Raw genomic sequence first — 19797 nt, 5'->3', positions numbered from 1 at the left:
GGATTTTATACTGAATTTTATATTGTACCCTTCCATTCAGGTCTCTGTTTAAATATCACCTCTTTAGAAATGATTACCTTGACCACACTAAAAGACAGCTGTCATGCAACACAATACTGAACCAGCTAGCTTTAGTTTTCTTCATGGAACCCGCCAATATCTGGAAATTTCCTTTATATGGTCCCTTCCCCACAGGCAGGGTTCTGAGGACTGGTGTCCTACTGTTTTTTGTTTTGTTTTTACTGCCTCATGCCCAGGGTTTAGACATGTTGGGTACACAATGTACTCATTGTGTAAGTACTCAATACATCTTTTGCTAAATAAATAACTTAGTTAAATCAGCATTTCAATATGCCAAAAATATTTCTGATAAGTGATTCTCAACAACAAATTACTTAATCCTCAACAAGTGTCCAGAAAGCCTCCGGCTCCTAATACTTATTTACTCATTTTAAAAAGCTAAGACACTGAGAAGTTCACTTTATATACATATGTAATATACATATTGAACACACTTATGTTCTCTTAACACACTTAACAGACATTTCTAATACAGAGAAAGCATTTCATATCTATTTTTAAAACAAAACTCCCTTTGCTTTATTTTTTTTTTTTAATTTTTTTTTTCAACGTTTATTTATTTTTGGGACAGAGAGAGACAGAGCATGAACAGGGGAGGGGCAGAGAGAGAGGGAGACACAGAATCGGAAACAGGCTCCAGGCTCCGAGCCATCAGCCCAGAGCCCGACGCAGGGCTCGAACTCACAGACCGTGAGATCATGACCTGGCAGAAGTCGGACGCTTAACCGACTGCGCCACCCAGGCGCCCCATAAACTCCCTTTGCTTTAAAACAAATCCACTTGAACAGCCTAGAAATTTATATTCTATCCTATTTTCTGTCAATCTTAGGGGTGTGGAGATTATGAGCTGTAGTGAAGTGAAAGAAACCAAAATGTTAACTAATCTATGATTAATCTGTATGAACTTTCAGATTTTAGATGTGTCTACAAACACACACGTATGTAAATGATGAGAAAACACAGGAAAACAACCTACGGCATATTCATGTGAGCTAGTTAATATCTATGCAGTAATACAATTTATAAGCACATACAAGAATCACGTTTCAACTTTCTCCAGGATGTTAATGCATCCTGCAGAAAAACCTGCCTCAGGTTTGTTCCTGGCATCTCTAAATTACTTAAGTTTAGGGGTGCTTGGGTGGCTCAGTCGGTTGGGCATCTGACTCGGTTTCAGCTCAGGTCATGATCCCACTGTTTGTGGGTTTGAGCCCATGTCGGGCTCACTAACAGAACATATATTAAGGCTTTTAATTTTTTTTTTCAACGTTTATTTATTTTTGGGACAGAGGGAGACAGAGCATGAACGGGGGAGGGGCAGAGAGAGAGGGAGACACAGAATCGGAAACAGGCTCCAGGCTCTGAGCCATCAGCCCAGAGCCTGACGCGGGGCTCGAACTCACGGACCACGAGATCGTGACCTGGCTGAAGTTGGACGCTTAACCGACTGCGCCACCCAGGCGCCCCATATTAAGGCTTTTAAAAAGAACATAGAGATAATTTTCCTTTGGCTCTTCTGAGAAATTGACAAGCATAAATAAACAATAAAAGTCTTCACTTTTTTTGGCTCTCTTAAATATCATAAAGCTGAAATTGCTAAATGTACAGCTGAGATCTATATGGCGGGGGGGAGAAATACAATGAAAATAAGAAGAAAGGCAGCTAGACAAACTTTTGATGCGCTGTTGCAGGAAGACTAATACATAGTATTTTCTTAAATAAGTGTAAATCCTGAAGCAGGTTGTGCTATTATTTTCTGCTTGAGGAAATAATAATAAAGAAGTTTCATTTCTTCAAAACATACATTATAAATAAAGGATACATGTTGATAGGGGTTTGGGAGTGGTAAAGAAGAGATGGAAATATAAAGGTTTCAGTGAAGTACATAATTAAAAGTGATGAGCACCCCTTGGGAAGGAGCTGCACATAGCCTAGACACAGAAGAGCTTGAATGACAAAGCAAATCTACCCTAATTCCCTCCCCTAACTACCACATGTTACTGTCACTATACCTTTATTGGTTAAAGGATTAGTGAAAATTTTCACTTTATTTCAAGGATACAAATTTCAAGTAGGATATTCTTTACAAAAATATAGACACCATTAACAATGTTTATAATATGGAATTTTCACATGCCCAACTGATACAACGGTGTATTTCCTAACTATGAGATCAAAGGAAAAATAGGTAATTTTTAACTATTTTAAAATATAGAATGTGACTATCACAAATTTTAGCCACAGATTATCATAAATAAATGACAGATAAAAAGAAGAAGCCACAAATAAACATTCCAGGGGAATTTACACTGGTAAAGAAGGGGCTTTTACACTGTGGACTGGAAAACACATAGGAGATAGCCATACAAGGGAAATACTCGAAGCAGAGAGAGAAGCATGTGCAGAGGCCCCGATGCAGGAAAAGTACCAGAGTGGTAAGAGATTAATGAGCAATAGAAAGAATATGTTAAGATGAGAGCAGATACAGGTCCTTCAAAAACCTCTTAAGCCATGTTAAGATTTTTTTAATTTTTTTAATTCTCATCAAAGTGCACTGAAGTACTTCAAGGTCAAAGAAATGTGAGAAATAAAGTATTATTGTATAGCCCTTACTAGGAGGTTCAAAATGCACATTAGCTAATTAAACATCCCAAGAATTTTAACTATAAAGAAATGTGTTGAACTTGATTTAGTTCAAGGTTTTCCAAATTTATTTGAGCACTGAACACTCTTCACGTGACACACATTGATATCCTGCTGAACTTTCTTCCTCAGTGGATCATTTCCCACAGTTATACTGGAACAAAGAGCCAGTGAGAAACCTTGATGCTATTGTTACTTCATGAATTAACTGAAAGACTATTTGCTATTACTGGGAATAAAAGGACCTAAAGTATTACTCTGTAGAGATAATGGGTTTCATTGTTGCTCAGCTGGACAAACATTTGACAGTCTGCTCTGGTACGTTCTGAGAGAGTGTGCTAAACAATAGGGTTATAAGATGGATGAGATCTATATTGTCATTTGGGAACACTAGAAAGCATAAATACATTCATTCATTTATTTATCCATTCAATAAATTTGTGTCTAAATGAGTCAAGCATTGTTCTAGAGAGAAACAAGGCAAACATTGTCTTTGCCTTGCTGAAGCTTACATTCATGCTTGGTATACAGGAGAAAAGCTCAATTACAACAACATAATTCAATAACTGACATAAATAAAACATATATTTGCAGGTAAGAGAGCAAGGAGTGAAGGTAGATAATCAAATAAAAGCATTTAACTCAGTGCAGGGAGTAGAAAAGACGATCTTGATTTGAAAAATAATTGGACATAATATAAATAGGAGTTGTAATTGTTAAATGGATACGCATTCAGAGTTTGTATGACACATAAATCTGAGCTCAACAATTTAGTCTGGATGTGGAATAAACCATGGAAGTTTTAAGAAACAAAACTGATTCTTACTATATTCAGGAACTATGCTAAGAATTTTACATATTTTTCACATTTAAAATCTTCCAGCAGCATCATGAGGTAGGTCCCTTTAATCACCACTTTAGAGATGGATGTGGACACTAGAATATTTAAAATTAAGTACGTGGTTTACATTATATTTCTTTTGGACAGTATAATGTATGCTCCTCAGCAGGATTGTTGGTTTCTGTTTTGCATGATTATTTAATGTACACCTTGCCTCTCATTTCCCATTTTTCCCACGGACCCTGCCAGCCCGCAGCCTGACAGCAGAGACAGCGGCCCTCAATGCTTCTCTCACCACCCCTATGGCCTGAAAGTGTTTGCTACGTTTATCCACTTCATTTCATCACTAAGCTCCCTAAATTCTCTTCTTGTACAGGAGATGTGAGATACCTTACTTCTGGAAAGGTCTGGGAAAAGATGGAGAGATAGACTATTTCTGATAGCCTTTCAAATGTAACCGCACAAGTTGGGAGATGAGCTCATGGCAGAAGCAAGAAGGACAAACTGTAGGTCAAGCAAAGCCCATGCTAGCTTATTATAAGGAGACTCTGAATAATAACACTTTGTCAGAGTGCCTGGCTGGCTTAGTCTGTTTTAAGCACCTGACTCTTGATTTCGGCTCAGGTCATGATCTCATGGTTCGTGGGTTCAAGCACTTGTCAGGCTCTGGGCTGACAGCTCAGAGACTCCTTGGGATTCTCTCTCTCTCTCTCTCTCTCTCTCTCTCTCTCTCTCTCTCTCTCCCCCTCCCCTGCTCACTCTATGCCTCAAAAATAAATAACATTAAAAAAATAATAATAACACTTTGTCAGAAAGAAAAAGATCAGGGGTAAATGCTATTCCATACAGGGCACCAAACAACAAGCATAAAGGTATGATCTCCCTACTTATAACCATTGTCACAACATCAATGGCCAGTCAAAACAGAAAGAAAAAAAGGACTGTGGCCCTTCCTGCCTGAATTAATCTAGATACTATTACCAAAAACAGCTTAGCCATTATACTAAAAAACTCCATTACTGGAAAAGAATAAACAATCTGATTTACAATGAACACTCTGAGACTAAAAATCAGAATACCCACCATATAGTAGTGTCCTAAGAAATATAAACATGGCCCCTGATTTAAAAGTTAATTCAGGGGCACCTGGGTGGCTCAGTCATTTAAGTCAGCTCAGAGCCTGGAGCCTGCTTCGAGTTCTGTGTCTCCTTCTTTCTCTCTGCCCCTCCCCTGCTCATGCTGTCTGTCTCTCTCTCTCAAAAATGAATAAACATTAAAAAAAAATTAAAACATCTTTAAAAACAAAGTTAATTCAATAGCTGTTTCATAAAATGCCTTTTTCACCAGAAAATTTAAAAATAATAGTAAGTAGACAGATGTTTTGCTTATCCCACATTGGAAGGGAAAAAAGCAATACACACAAATGAAGTTTTTACAGTAATCCTCATTAAAAAAAAACTGTTGACAGATAACTTTAATTTAATCCTTACAACAACTTTTAAAATTTTAACAATTTTAATGGAAATACTTTGAAATTGCATTTTCCTTCTTCCTGGCATCTTAAAAGAAAATTTTCGAACATGACAGTTTTTTTAATGACTCACGTTCATTATGATTATTCTACACTGCAGTCTAATGATGCCCAGAGAGACAACTGGAGTGTGGAACTGTTTGCTGCTGCACCTACGTGGCCTTACACTGCCGTGGTTTCACTTCTGGTTTCTGACCTTGATGGGTTTTCTCTCCCTCTAACATTGCTCTTGGCTGTGACTTCTCAACACCGTTAGATGTTGACCATCATTGGTCATTTCCACAAATATTCCTAATTCTGTGCTTCTACTAAAAACAAAACAAAACAAAAAACAGCTTAATGTGCTTTTAAAAAACAGTGTGAAACCACACAAACAAACGAACAGACCCACAGAGATTACGGCACGTCCTTTGGCTGATGAAAACAAAATGCTGTTCCTTGTCTTCATGCCTCTGATTCTGTTTCAGAGGATGAGGCTGGCTGGCTAATCTGCCCACAAGAAAATTATGACAATTATATGGTAATAATGGTGACAATGCAATTATCCCGACTGTAAGTCAGACGTGGGGATAAATGTGTCACTAAACCTTCACAATCACAGGAGTCAGGTACATTTAGAATCTTATTTTATTGGGGCGCCTGGGGGGCTCAGTCGGTTAAGCATCCGACTTCGGCTCAGGTCATGATCTTGCTCAGGTCATGATCTTGCGGTTCATGAGGTCAAGCTCCGCGTCGGGCTCTGTGCTGACAGCTCAGAGCCTGGAGCCTGTTTCACATTCTGTGTCTCCCTCTCTCTCTGACCCTCCCCCGTTCATGCTCTGTCTCTCTCTGTCTCAAAAAAAATAAACGTTAAAAAAAAATTTAAAAAAAAAAGAATCTTATTTTATAGAGAGGGATATCAAATTTAGAAAGATTCATTAATCTGGCTGTATTTACATGCTAATCAGTGGTACAACTAGTATTTGAGTCTAGGCTTGTAACTACAGTCAAGACCACTACCCATTCTCTGTATTGCCTCCAAAGGTCAATAACTACATTTACTTTTTTTTTTTTTTTTTTTTAAGAAATCACAACTAAGATGCATCGTCTTAAACAAAGGTTACTGCATTTTAACTATGTAGATTTCTTCAATAAATGTACATTGTTTTATTGAGCCAATCTTAAAAGGCACTTATTTATTTTGTTGATTTGTCTGCTACCAAAATCAAGGAGATATTAATGCAATTTTGCTGAGTGATAATATCATACAATCAGTTTAAATTTATGAAATTCTCACTGTTAATAAAAAAAAGAGTTACAATGTTGTGTTTAATCTATAAAAGTATCATTGCCCTTATCATATTTGATTCACTACCTAATTTACTACTTAATATTAGAAGTTTGGTAGAATCTGATATTGTCACAGCCCAAGGCATATTTTAGGGTACAGAGATAGCCCTGGTGGCCCAGAGATTATAGCCATCTCAAATGTGTGTTCCTTTGGTCTGGTAATTTCAAAATTTTATATTAATTGCTGTTAGTTTGCAACTTCAGGAGCTTTCTAGGTATGATCTGAAACCAGAATACAGGAAGGGTGGGGAGAGATCATGTAAGAGGCAAGACAAAGACACTTCAGATTGGTAGGTGGCAGTTTTAATAAGCAAGGGAATTTACATATGAAGCTTGTTTTGGGCAGCTGCAAGATGAATAGATTCCCATACCTGCCCACCAGAATCTGAAAATTTTGTATAGAGGCCTTAACTGGCTTCAGGTACATATACTGCCAAGATAGTCTCAACAACACCTTGCTCTCTCAAGGCTTTGTCCTTGGAACAGCTCCTATTGTGGAAATGGTAGGCAGAGTGGACATTCCAAGGACAGATGAGGGGCTGAGGAGCCTCTAATTGCCTGAGTACAGCTTGGAAGTCAATCAGTGGTTACATTCTCTTGCTTACCTCTTCCAGCAATTGTAGACATTTAAAAATGGAGAGATTTCAAATAAAGTGTGGAATGCTGACTTAAAGAACTGGACGATGTGGTGCCACAGGTTACATTGTCATGTGGAAACTGGCAGGAGCCCTGGGTGGTGGTCCCCTTAGACACAACCTGTTTGCTCCAGGTTGCCAACAGCACCACCTGGCCTGGCTCCCTCAGTTACCTGCCTGATTTGTGAGCTGAGCCCTGCTTTCCTTCTTCACTAAAACTTGGAAAGTACGTCTCCAAGCTTTCCTTAACAGTCTATATTCTAGGTTACCACACATTTTCAATTACTGTTTAAAATAGTTTGAACATCTGCCCTGTGGCACATAAATAATATCATTATGAGTTCTTTATACATGAAACAGATTCAAGTGCTAACCTACTCAGTTCAAGATCCAAGTCACCTAATTCCAAAACCATCTCCTTCATATTATACCAGATCTTATCTATTTAATTATATATAAACAATATTATATATTATATACGTATGTAACTATATATCATATATTATATAATATACACATATAACTATATATATGTATGTGTGTATACATCTATATGTATATGTATACATATAGATGTACATACATCTATATGTACATATATCTATATGTATATGTATACATACATATAACTATATTTATGTATGTGTGTATACATCTATATGATTGTATGTGTGTATAATCTTTTGTAGGCTCCTCCATTGAATTCAGTTTGAAAGAAAGGCAACCCCACCGAATCAATATGGTACAGTGTCATTTTCATGGAAAACAAATTTGTTAGTGAAAAGCTTTTAAGACAGAGAAAGCATGAAATTGCTTTACTGTAAATAAAATACATTCTATAAAAAGGAGTTATTAACTTTATGTCCATATTTAATATATAAACAATACATATAACATGAAAACTAAAACTAATTTTAAAATTATTAATAAAATTAAAAATATTAATTAAAATTAATTAAAATTAAATTTTAATTTTAAAAATTAAAATAAAAACCAGTATTTAGTTAAAAATTAAAAACAATATTTAGAATGTCACAGAGTGGGTATAAGTACAATGGACAAAAATTAGACAAGAAAAGGAGAGAAGGAATGGTGGGGGACGAGAGGAGTCATTTTACTTAATTATTTTTTAATGTTTATTTATTTATTTTGAGAGAGGGAGAGAGAGAGAGAGAGAGAAAGAGTGAGAGAGAGAGAGATTGCACAAGCAGAGGGGCAGAGAGAGAGGTGAGAGAGAATCCCAAGCAGGCTCCTATCTGTCAATGGCAGAGCCTGACATGGGGCTGGAACTCACAAACTGTGAGATCCTGACCTGAGCCAAAATCTAGGGATACTTAATGGACTGAGTCACTCAGGTGCTCTTGGAGGAGTCATTTTATATCAAGTAGTCACAGAAGGAAGTTCAATAATATATGTAAGTACCAACTGCCTCCAAATTGAATGTTCCTTAACAATGGCCACCACTGTAATCATCATGATTATCATCAGACAACAAAGACCAGGTGAATACACCTGGACATCCAGTTGGGCCCGTTTGCTATCCCTAACACAGAACTAGGAAGAGATCTCAAGTTTTAGAACAGTTAGCTATCATGCTGTTTTGTTTCCTGAAGCACTGAGAGAAAATGTTAACTCTAACTGCCCCTGAGTTTTACTGATGCTTTCAGCAGACAGAATTTTGAAAGGCTACACAGGCAAAGGTCTAATCTTTGGGAGGCATATTATTAGCCTGGAAGGAGACAATGAAATCAATCCTGAGGCTGAGGGCTTCTCTTACTAACAATGAAAGAAAAAAAAAAAAAAAAAAGACAGACTGAAGACCTGAGGTACAACCAAACAGGGATATCTCACCATCACAAAATGTGGAGTGGAAATTCAGGAGTTAGAGAAAAATAGGCCTGATTGGTAATCTAAATGAGTAGGGGGAAACCTCTCAAAGGTGAATAATCTTTGTAATACTTACAAATGTGTCCTTCCAAAATTATGAGATACCTATATTTTCTGAAAATAATTGGCTCAGTGTAACATGGATTATTTATCTGCAGCTTAATGTTAAGGAAATCATCTAGGAAACCATGAAATACTGCTTTATAACTTCAAAACTGCTAGTCCATTCCCTAGGAAATAGACATGTTTAAACAAGTTGTTTTGTTACACACAGACAGGAAATAGATTTTTTTGTCACCTTTTACCTGCTTGTTTATAAAGGTCATTAACAAAACCAGATATTATTATTATAGACTCCATGAAATTTCCACATTTAAATGAATGAATAATCATTGAATAGGGACTTTTACACCATTTTCACTATCACAGACCATTGTCTTAGGCTAAAGAAGCAGCTTTTAGAGCACAGCGTTTTCAAATTTAAGGCAAATTACCAAGTAGAACTGTCCTACTTTTAAAGTGAGTTTGGACTTGAAAAAGTGAATGGTACTGGTGAGTAAGACCTAAATACTCAAGATATTTTCACAATATCCCTATGTACCTAAATTTTAGACTTGTGGGGAATAAACGGGGCAGATAATACCTGGAACAAAGTTCATACAAAGACTGTAAATCCTCACTCCTGTGCTGTGCTCTGCATCGACAGAAACCTTTCTGCTAGGCTGAATAATCTCATAAACCCTGTGAGAGAAGCTACATTTCTACTATTCACACTGAAATCCAGACAGATTAGATTGATATAGCAACTTTCTTAATCTCTTTTAAAATAGAGAATTAGTCTGTCTGAATTTTGAATCTCATTCTACTTTCTTTGAAATAGTAGATTTAACCATTTTCCTTAATCAAGCTGAAATAAGGTTCTGGCTTATACAAAAAAGAAATACTAAAGGGAAAAGAAAATGTACTATGAAAGAAGAAAACAGTTAAGACTTTTTATGGCATATCCAGCATTCACTGAAGCTATTAACAACAATCTTACTGTGAGATTTTAATGTTCTTAATGAAGAATAGAGTATTATTTGTTTGTTGTTGATTGACTGTCTTAGCCACAGTTAGCTGTTTGCTATATCAATGTTCAAAACTGTCTTTTAATCATCTATCATTTGCTTCATACAAATCATTTGTTTGCTTTTTGAAAATTTATAAAGCAAATAGGACAGATAGTTGTCTATCTAAAATGATGATGTATTACCTCAGTTAAAAAAATATATAAATGTTTGGAAACCGATCCAAAGAAATTAAAAACACATATTTTATTTTAGGGTTTGTGCTACATTTAAATATATTGAAAATATCACGTCTGTAAAGGCATGATGCTGGGTAGATATTTCATGTTTGTTAAATAGTCAATAAATGAGCTATTCAGAAAAAAAAGTTAATTTAAAAAAAGTCTATGATGTTAACCTAAAAATAGATTATTTTTTTAAAAAATTGTGATGTTAACCTTAATTTACCTAAAAACTGATCTAATTAAGGGATCAGTAAACTTTTTGATTTGTGTGCCCTATCAGTGAAAACTTGTCAACATCCCTCCATATATGTATACATCCCTCCATTTATGTATTTCCATATGTATGTATTAGTTATTAATTGCTTTTTTTGTGACACTTTAGTAACACGTTAAGTGCACTGTTAACTCATACACACAAAGAAACTAATTTTAAAATAAAGATAAAATAGTCAAGGGTCTGGTTAAAGTTAAAAGTCACCTTGATATGTGATTTTAATGCTTCTCCTGGCTGTAACAGCTCACTAAAATACATAGATATAAATGAGATAATCAATGGCTGGGATTATTAAATTATAAAAGTTTTTTTTTTTTTTTCCCCAACTCCCTCCATCATCCATCATCTTTGCTAAAATTTGACTTGTACATTTCCACTTTCCCTGAAGTTAGGTAACCACAAGAGGATTCATTTATATTTATATTTACAGTTTATATCTATATTTATATTTATTTATATTTATATATTTATAACCAATGGGCTTGCAAAATACTAAAACTGAAACCCTTTTAAAAGTTCACCAAAAACTACTTCCAAGATTTATGTATATGAAAAGAACTTTTTAAAAATATTTATTTATTTATTTTTATTTTAGAGAGAGCGCACGAGCAGGGACAAGGGGTGGAGGGAGAGAGAGAGAGCGAGTGAGCTGAGAGAGAGGGAGAGAGAGAGACAGAGAGAGAAGGAGAGAGAGAAAGAATGAATCTCAAGCAGGCTTCACTCTCAGCACAGAGCCCCATGAGGGCCTCAATCCATGACCCTGGGATCATGACCCCTGCCAAAATCAAGGGTCAGATGCTCAACCAACTGATCCACCCAGGCACTCCTGCAAAGAACTTTTATGAATGAAATTGTGGCAATAAAATCACAATGATGGAAATTTTTTCTTGATATTTTCCCCAAATCCACAGAAATTTCTTTAAAAAACATTATTTCAAATTAATTTTTAAAATATTATCCATACCCTGAAGGGAATGACTTTTTGGTCTATTTTTTCCCAAAATTCTGATTAGCATATGCTCAGGAGTTTCCCAAGCGTATATATTTTGCAATGCATCCTAGGACATATGAATCTTTAAATTTTCCAGATAATGCCAAACTGTTAGTTGCACACATTAACTTTTCTATGCTATTTTCTGTTATTGTGGCCATTTTTACTACCATAAAAAGAGAAATTATTTCACCCCATGACACATGACTTTTTGATTTTTTTTTTTTTTTTTTTTGCTTTTAAGAAACCACAAAGAAGTACATGCCTTTTAAGTTCTCTTTAAAGTAATAATATTACAAGTTTCTAATCATGTCCTGGATACTTAGCTTTTAAAAGTCTTGCAAATCAAGATATACCATACCATATACTCGTTAGCTAATACATCAATGTACAATAATCCTTAAGATTCATCATTAAGAACTGATTTGGTTATGGTATAATATCATATATAAATATCCTAAAATTTTGTCTAGAATATGAGCAACTATGTTCACGAGGGTTTACCCCAGGAATGCAAGACTAGCTTAACATTCAAAATTTAATAAATGGAATTTACTATATTCACAAACTAAAAAAAGAAAAACCATATAAGATACCATAGACCACTTAAGATACAGATATCCACTCTAAACAAGAAAGGCCCCCCCATGAATTTCCTTCCACATTTTAACTTATGGAAAGGACTACCACAATTAAAAACACAATTATTATAGTGTCTATACTAAGGAGTATTTCATTCCATGTGATTATGACGCTAAAAAGCAAACTGGATTTACTTTTGTTCCTAAAAGGAACTCTAGTAACTCAAGATAATAGTAGAATATCTTTCTACCTAATAGTTGTTTCATCATGAACCCATGCTGAAGGAATATGATTACAATACCTTTGTGCCCAAATGTAAATTTCAGAGAAAAAAAGAACATTAGCTCTACTATGTTATCTCCTTTGAGATTCAATATCTTATCTCTGAGAGAAATACTCAACAAAGAAAAGGTACTCATTTGAAGCTTTAGTAATAGTTAAGGCACAATTGTTTAAGCTCAACAAATCTGCAGTTATCTTGTTATTTTATCAAGGGCATTTACACAGTGCCAGAGGAATAAGCAAAACAGAATTTAAAACTTAGACCTCTAAATTGTATCCATTATTTCTTAACTCTAGAAACTTCAGAAACTTATGGATGACAGATTTGTCAGAAAGTTCTCTTTACCAACTAAAGTAAGGACATCCCAACCTCTGTTATGAACTGTCATTAGTAATTTAGCAGGGCTAGAAGGCAGTTCAGCCAAGTAGACAGAAAATTAAAACATGGGCAGCTCTTGATTGGAAATTTATTCATAGCAGGTAATGAAATAGCACAGACAGATCTCTGGTATTACTCGGAGTGAGAGATTTAATTCTGATAACTTTGATGATGGCACTTGAATCAGAGAGTATAAACGGTGACAGGTTATGACATATATAGATAGGATGAATAAGCATCAGCAACATATCTTTACAGAAGCTGATTCTATATAAGATTAATTTTTTTCAAACAGTAAATATAATTATTTCAAAATTATTACAAGTTTTAAAAAAAGAGGCTTAGGCCTTACACAAGCCATGTACCATATTTATATATGCTTTTCCATGGAGTGTAATATTAATCAACAAATCAAAGATAAGCAGGAGAAAAGAACTTGTATTTTAAAATATGTAGCTTCTGATTTTATCTGGGTAAGGAATCAACCCAAAATAACAGGCAGAGTAGCTATTCCATGGGGAGAGTAATAGGTTTCCGTGTGTATACATATGTTTAATAAGTTTATAGTCATTAAATGCACTCATGTACAAAGAATGTTATTTATACTTATTAAGAATAATATTTTTTTTAATTTTGGAAAGCGTGGGTCTTTTTATATTTTCTAATTGTCAACAATGACATTATTACTTTCATAATGAAAGGTACATATTTTTTTTAAAAATTTCTGTTTCAGGGGCACCTGGGTGGCTCAGTCAGTTAAGGATCCGACTTCAGCTCAGGTCATGACCTTGCAGTTCCTGAGTTCGAGCCCCACATCGGGCTCTGTGCTGACAGCTCAGAGCCTGGAGCCTGCTTCAGATTTTGTGTCTCCCTCTCCCTGCCCTCCCCCGCCTCACATTCTGTCTCTCAAAAATGAATAAACATTTAAAAACTTTAAAAAAATTTTGCCTATTTCAGACAAAACTCTCTACCACAGAAATACAGCTGAAAAATAATATTTCCACATAGACAAATATTTCAATATATTTTTGAATTTGTCAAGTGGTATGTTCATTGTATGCTGTCAAAACTTGTTATAGATGGGTATTTTAAAACACAGAACTAAAATTCTTTAATGCTTCTGTCCCTTGAATCTATAACTATTCAATCTATATAGTTTAGAGCAGAAATGATGCTGTGTCAGCTTCTAGATCCAGACCATAAGAAATGGCAGCCTGAATGTCATTTGGGAATTCACTATTGTAAGAAAGTCCATGTAGCTTGTGCAGTGGGCTACAAGAGGCACTGAAGCTCTTTGGCCCACAGCCATGACTGAGCTCCTAGCTGAGAGCCAGCACCCACTGTCAGTCATGTGAATGAACCATCCTTAAACGAAGTGGATGTTCCACCCTTGAATTAAACCACTCCAATTGACCGGACATGCAGAAAGGAAGGGCCGTCCTCTTGATCTATACCCAAATTGCTGGTCTGGAACCATCTCTACACCCAACATGGGGCTCGAGCTCATGACCTGGAAATCAAGAGTCTCATGCTCTACTGGCTGAGCCATCCAGGCGCCCCAACAACTGCTATTATCTGAAGTCACTAAACTTTGAGCTGGTTAAGCAGCAATAAATAACCAAAAGAGCAGGATAAAAATTAAAACATAAATGCTGATTATAAAAAAGGCTTTAGCATTGCAGCAAAGCAATGTTACTGTCACACTGCATATGTTATAACTAATCAGAATAGAAGGAAGAAAATCCTGATAAGTTTCATCAAGCTAATATAAATTTTGTCAATAAAGTTTTTAATCAATTCTATACAGTACTGAGAAAATAATTCAAAGAGCCCTAGAATCTTTACTATTTTGTACATTGAGCAATCTTAAGTATTAAAAAATTATTTGTTTAAATTTGGTGATTTAACTTGTTTAAATTGGCTTTGTAGGGTTTTATCTATATTGTATAATGATGTCATAACCGATAGTATTAACCTACATAGAAAATACTAATTCTCTTAAATTGGAAAATGTAAGTACAGTATTGTCAAACAGAACAACATATAGAATAATAAAATGCATTTTACATGGAACTATATTTACAAAGTACTAAGCCTCTACGACATAATGTAGCCAAAAGAATTAGCCATATTAAAAATTATAAGCCAGAATCATGCTATATATTATTTACCAAAAGCAAGCACCTGAGAAAGGTTAATAGTTCCATAACAAAACAAGTATTAAATAAAATGTTAAATATGTCTTAATTTCTATAATAGAAATGTTTCTTTTTTTTTTTTTTTTTTTCAACATTTATTTATTTTTGGGACAGAGAGAGACAGAGCATGAACGGGGGAGGGGCAGAGAGAGAGGGAGACACAGAATTGGAAACAGGCTCCAGGCTCTGAGCCATCAGCCCAGAGCCTGATGCGGGGCTCGAACTCAGGGACCGCGAGATCGTGACCTGGCTGAAGTCGGACGCTTAACCGACTGCGCCACCCAGGCGCCCCTATAATAGAAATGTTTCTTAAAAAAGTTATGTAAAATCTCTTTTCTTTAGAAAACTGGATGGCTTTTAATGGACCATGGGAGCTCCAGGTATAGAAAAATACACTATAATAAATATTTTATAAAATAAATAATCGTTTTGTAACATTTAAAAAATCCACCTAAAGTTTTTTCTTTAAAGACATAGTTCTACAGAAGAATTGTGTCATAACACAAAAATTTAACTATTTAATGCATTTCTTTCATAAGGCACAGTTCTATAGTACAGAGTCAACTCTTATTCATCCAGATATGAACCAGAGAGTACAATTAATTGTATCTCTTGCCCACAAACTATTTTTACAAGATTTTCTCAATAGTGGAGTTATATCACAGAATTAGCATAGGTTCAGTCCTTTTTACTTGTTATATATCCATAGTATGAAAAGCAATGTTCAAAAAGGTGACACAGATACAAAATACCTTTACAAAGGGAATTGTATTAGCCCCCAAACTCTGCTTCCTCTTATAATGAAAAACCTGAGAACCAGAATGATTAATCGATTTGTTCCAGACCAAAACTAGGCCTGGAACCCTGCCACCCGCTTCTACCTCTTGTGTCTTTTCTAATATGTTATGCTCCTTCATCTGGCATGAGTGATTCCTATACAGTTACAAAATATAAAACAATGTATAACATTCAGGAAAGAGCAAAGGAAAACAATTTCCTCCATATGAAAGTCATCTAATTTATGTTGAAAAATTAGAAACCTTCATTTTGTCAAAGTACTTGCTACAGCAAGATACATCCAGATACATAAACATCCAGATACATGTATGTTTATGTATAATGCAGCATACAAAAGAAAATTCGTTAAATTCTTTCAAAAATATTTATTATAAAAAGTTAGTTATATGTTGATACTCTGCTACTTTTTATATTCCTGACAGCATATTTTCATTATATTTTCACTTATAATCAATAACGGATACAGAGTATTTTTGATATTTTAAAATATTTTGCCCTATGAAGCTATCTAGATTTAATCACCTAAAACACCCTTCTGTTTAAATGGTAAAAGAAGTCAGAGATGTGTTTAATCTTAACTGTTTCAACAATAAACTTTAGCTTACCTTTATGTAACATGATGCTAACAATAGAACTTACCAGGTGTAAGTAGAGTTGTTACGCAGAATAAGGAAAATAAAATATGTAGCTAATATAGCTAAAACACTTGGCATCATACCTGATACATTACATACTAATAAATGTTACTTGTTATTAAAGTTATGTTAATTTAGCTGTGATCAGGAATATGGCAATATTATTAAGATAGCAAAATATGAAGTAACATTTTAAAAAATTGCTTATTTTATACAATATATATTTCTACTAAAAGGAGACTTGCTACAGTTAATTCAACTTCATAAAGTATTATTTTAGATATTAAAGAATTATTCATATAAATCATTTTAAGTGACCATAGAACCAATATATTTTAAGTGGCCTAAGATTGGTAAAACTGAAATTTAATGAAACTTACCACAAATACATGGGCTATTCAAAACAAGGAAAGTCTATATGTATGGTAAACATTCCTTACATAATTTTTAAAAATCAGCTTAACAAGTTGTATACCAGTGAAAGACTACACACACAATGAATTTAGCAATATTCCTTGAAATATTTTTTCAGTAAAAATATTTCCATATTACATGTACCTACCTGGAGTAGATAAACAATCGACTGTCCCAAAGATCATGATTCCCTCTAGGTCCAGAATGAAAATAACAGGAATCTGTTCCATCAAACATATTCAATCCATCTTCTGAATTTTTTGAAGCATGGCTATGCACCACATCTAAGAGGACTGTAATACCCATTGAGTGAGCTGTGTCAACCAGTTCTTTCAGCTCTTCAGGCGTTCCATAACGGCTAAAGAATAAAGCAGAAACAAAATCATATCATATTTAAATCAAAGAACCATTTACTGTGTATCATTTGTTTTACCAGTGCAGTACTAGGTACTTTAAATATGAAAACGCACTATGACATAATACTTGGGTACAAGTCAAAGTGGAATAGTATTTCTTAGTAAACAAATTTTAAGGCATTCCATAAAAAATAATTAAAATCCAGCTATTAGACATAGATTCATATCCCAATGAAAATTCACATTTTGAGTTAGTAGGTAGTAAATTATTTTTCTTTTAAATGTTTATTTATCTTTGAGAGACAGAGCATGAGTGAGGGAGGGGCGAAGAGAGAGGGAGACACAGAATCTGAAGCAGGCCCCAGGCTCTGAGCTGTCAGCACAGAGCCTGATGCAGGGCTTGAACCCACAAACCATGAGATCAAGAGCTGAGCTGAAGTCGGATGCTTAACCGACTGAGCCACCCAGGCGCCCCAGTAGGTAGTAAACTCTGTTTCTCTAAACTCAGAGTTTCTGACTTTCTTTTCCAAGGCTATTTTGCCTGGGGAGCATGGTAATCCCTGTTCATAAACCTGGCCATTCCTGTGAGTATGTATGCTTGGAATGGCAGTCTCTTGGAGTATTTCTTTCAATGTCCTTGGTATCTTGAGTGAGGTCATCCCTCTTGTACCTACTTATTCCCAAACTGGAATGCCTTCAGGTGCCAGAAGGCCAAGAGGATGGGCCATGTCTGTCACCACCCAAGCAGAAAACATGGGTACCTCAAAGGCACACGTGTTTGTGTTAATAGCAGCTTTCTAGTCTGCATGAAAAAGAAAACAAAAATCACTCCTCTACGAGGGAAGGCTTTTCTTAACCTATGTAAAATCTCAATATTGGCCTTCCATAGCATCAACTTTACTTTTTAAGTAACTAATCACCCAGTCACCCTTGTGATTATTTATTATCTCACTTCCTAACTACATCATATGTCCCTTGAGGGCAGAGGCTCTTACTATCTGGTTTCCCATGATGCAGTACAGTGCTTAGTATATCGCAGGTCTCCTGGTAGTCAACTACATTGGGCAGCAAGAACTATCTTTAAAAAATGAAAATGCGATCATTTCATCCTCTACCTGAAGTCATACTTATACTCCCATTGTGCTTAGGATGAAGACTGTGGACATTATCAGGACCTACTGCACTGCCTAATTTGGCTCCTTCCAATAACTTTAGATTTAGGACACTTTACCCCTTTCTCTTCTTATCCCAGCCTTTTTTTCTACTCAATGAACAGCATGCTCAGTAAATAAATAGCCTTAAAATCTCTTTCATTCATTTGTTTTTTCAACAAATACTTATTAAGCCATCTACCATGTGTCACGAAATTGTCTATGCTCTGAGATTCAGCAGTGAACAAAATAAATATCACTGCCCTTATGGAATTTATATTCTAGTTGGAGGATTGGAGGACTACAAATAAATATGCAAAACATGGGGGATGTCAGATAGCATTAACTTCTCTAAAGAAAAAATGAAGCAAAGCCACTGGTGGAAAGGGCAGGTATGCCATTCTAAACAGGGTTATCAGTGAAAGTTTCATGAAGAAGGCAATGTTCAAGGGAAGACCTGAAAGAAGTAAGGAGCAAGGTGTGTGAATATCTAAAAGATAGGATATCCAGACATAAAGGGTATTGGGGACAGAGTTAAGCTAATAAGCTAGGAACACTGGAAGAATAGCAAATAGGCTAGTGTAGCCAGAGTGTAATGATCCAGAAAGAGATGAGCCCCGAGAGTCCACCAAGACCCAGAACACATGGGGTCTTATGGACCAATATAAGGCCTTTGACTTTTGCACTGAAAGAGATAGGGAATTGTTAGTGGATTTTGAGCAAGAGAGGGACATGATCTGACTTTTATTTTAAAGTGGTTAGTCAGGTCACCATGCAGAAAGTAGCCCATGTATATGGAGGAAAGAAGGCTAGGGAAGGGGTGGAAGAACAAGAGGAAACAGAGTGACAAGTTAAAAGGCTACTGAAATAATCCAGGTTATAGATAATGGCAACTTGGAACAGGATGGTAGCAATTGAAGAAGCCAGATTTAGGATATATTTTGAAGTTACAGGTGGTTAGGTTTTATGATAGCTGAGTATAGGTAGGTACAGAAAGGGAAGAGTCCAGTATAATGTAAAGTATATTTAAGGCATAAGAATGGATGAGCCTTGATGAGACCCTCAACGTACAGCATACATATACAGAAGAGAATGGAACCAAGGGCTGAACCCTGGGAGGTCCAATATTTAGTGGTCAGAAAAAAGCAAAGCAAATTAAAAAAAAAAAAAAAAAAAAAAAAAAGCAGTAAAGAGATAGGAAATACACAAAGAGGAGAATAATAGTTTCCTGAAAACCAAGGAAAGAAAAATGTCCTAACAAGGTACAAGTAATTAATTGTGCCAAATGCTGACAATTCAAGTGGGATAATAGCTGATCATTGGACTTAACAGTGTGGAGGTCATCAGTATACTTGACAAAAGCAATTTCAATGAAGAGGAGAAAAGCCTACTCGGAATGAGCTCAAGAAAGGAGAGGAATGAAAGATTTAGAGATCACAAATACAGGTAATTTATTCACTATATTAGAGAATATATAGAGAAACAGGTAAAAGTATCAG

The 19797-nt window shown here is 35.3% G+C and overlaps 1 protein-coding gene across 2 annotated transcripts in view; it reads right to left on the bottom strand.

Moving 5' to 3' along the window:
• Window positions 1–19797, bottom strand: part of GBE1 (1,4-alpha-glucan branching enzyme 1) — a 290326-nt gene that overhangs the window by 138342 nt on the left and 132187 nt on the right. For both annotated transcript variants that reach the window (XM_086675703.1, XM_025913442.2), the window contains exon 7: window positions 16940–17149. In XM_086675703.1, the coding sequence (XP_086531829.1) occupies window positions 16940–17149 (210 nt within the window). The remainder of the gene's footprint in view (window positions 1–16939; window positions 17150–19797) is intronic.

Source organism: Puma concolor, chromosome C2, assembly GCF_028749965.1.
Source record: "Puma concolor isolate L17-30 chromosome C2, mPumCon1.1.hap2, whole genome shotgun sequence".
Taxonomy (NCBI): Eukaryota; Metazoa; Chordata; class Mammalia; order Carnivora; family Felidae; genus Puma; species Puma concolor.
The sequence above is the reverse complement of the archived record's forward strand: the minus strand, read 5'-3'. Positions and strand labels throughout refer to the sequence as shown.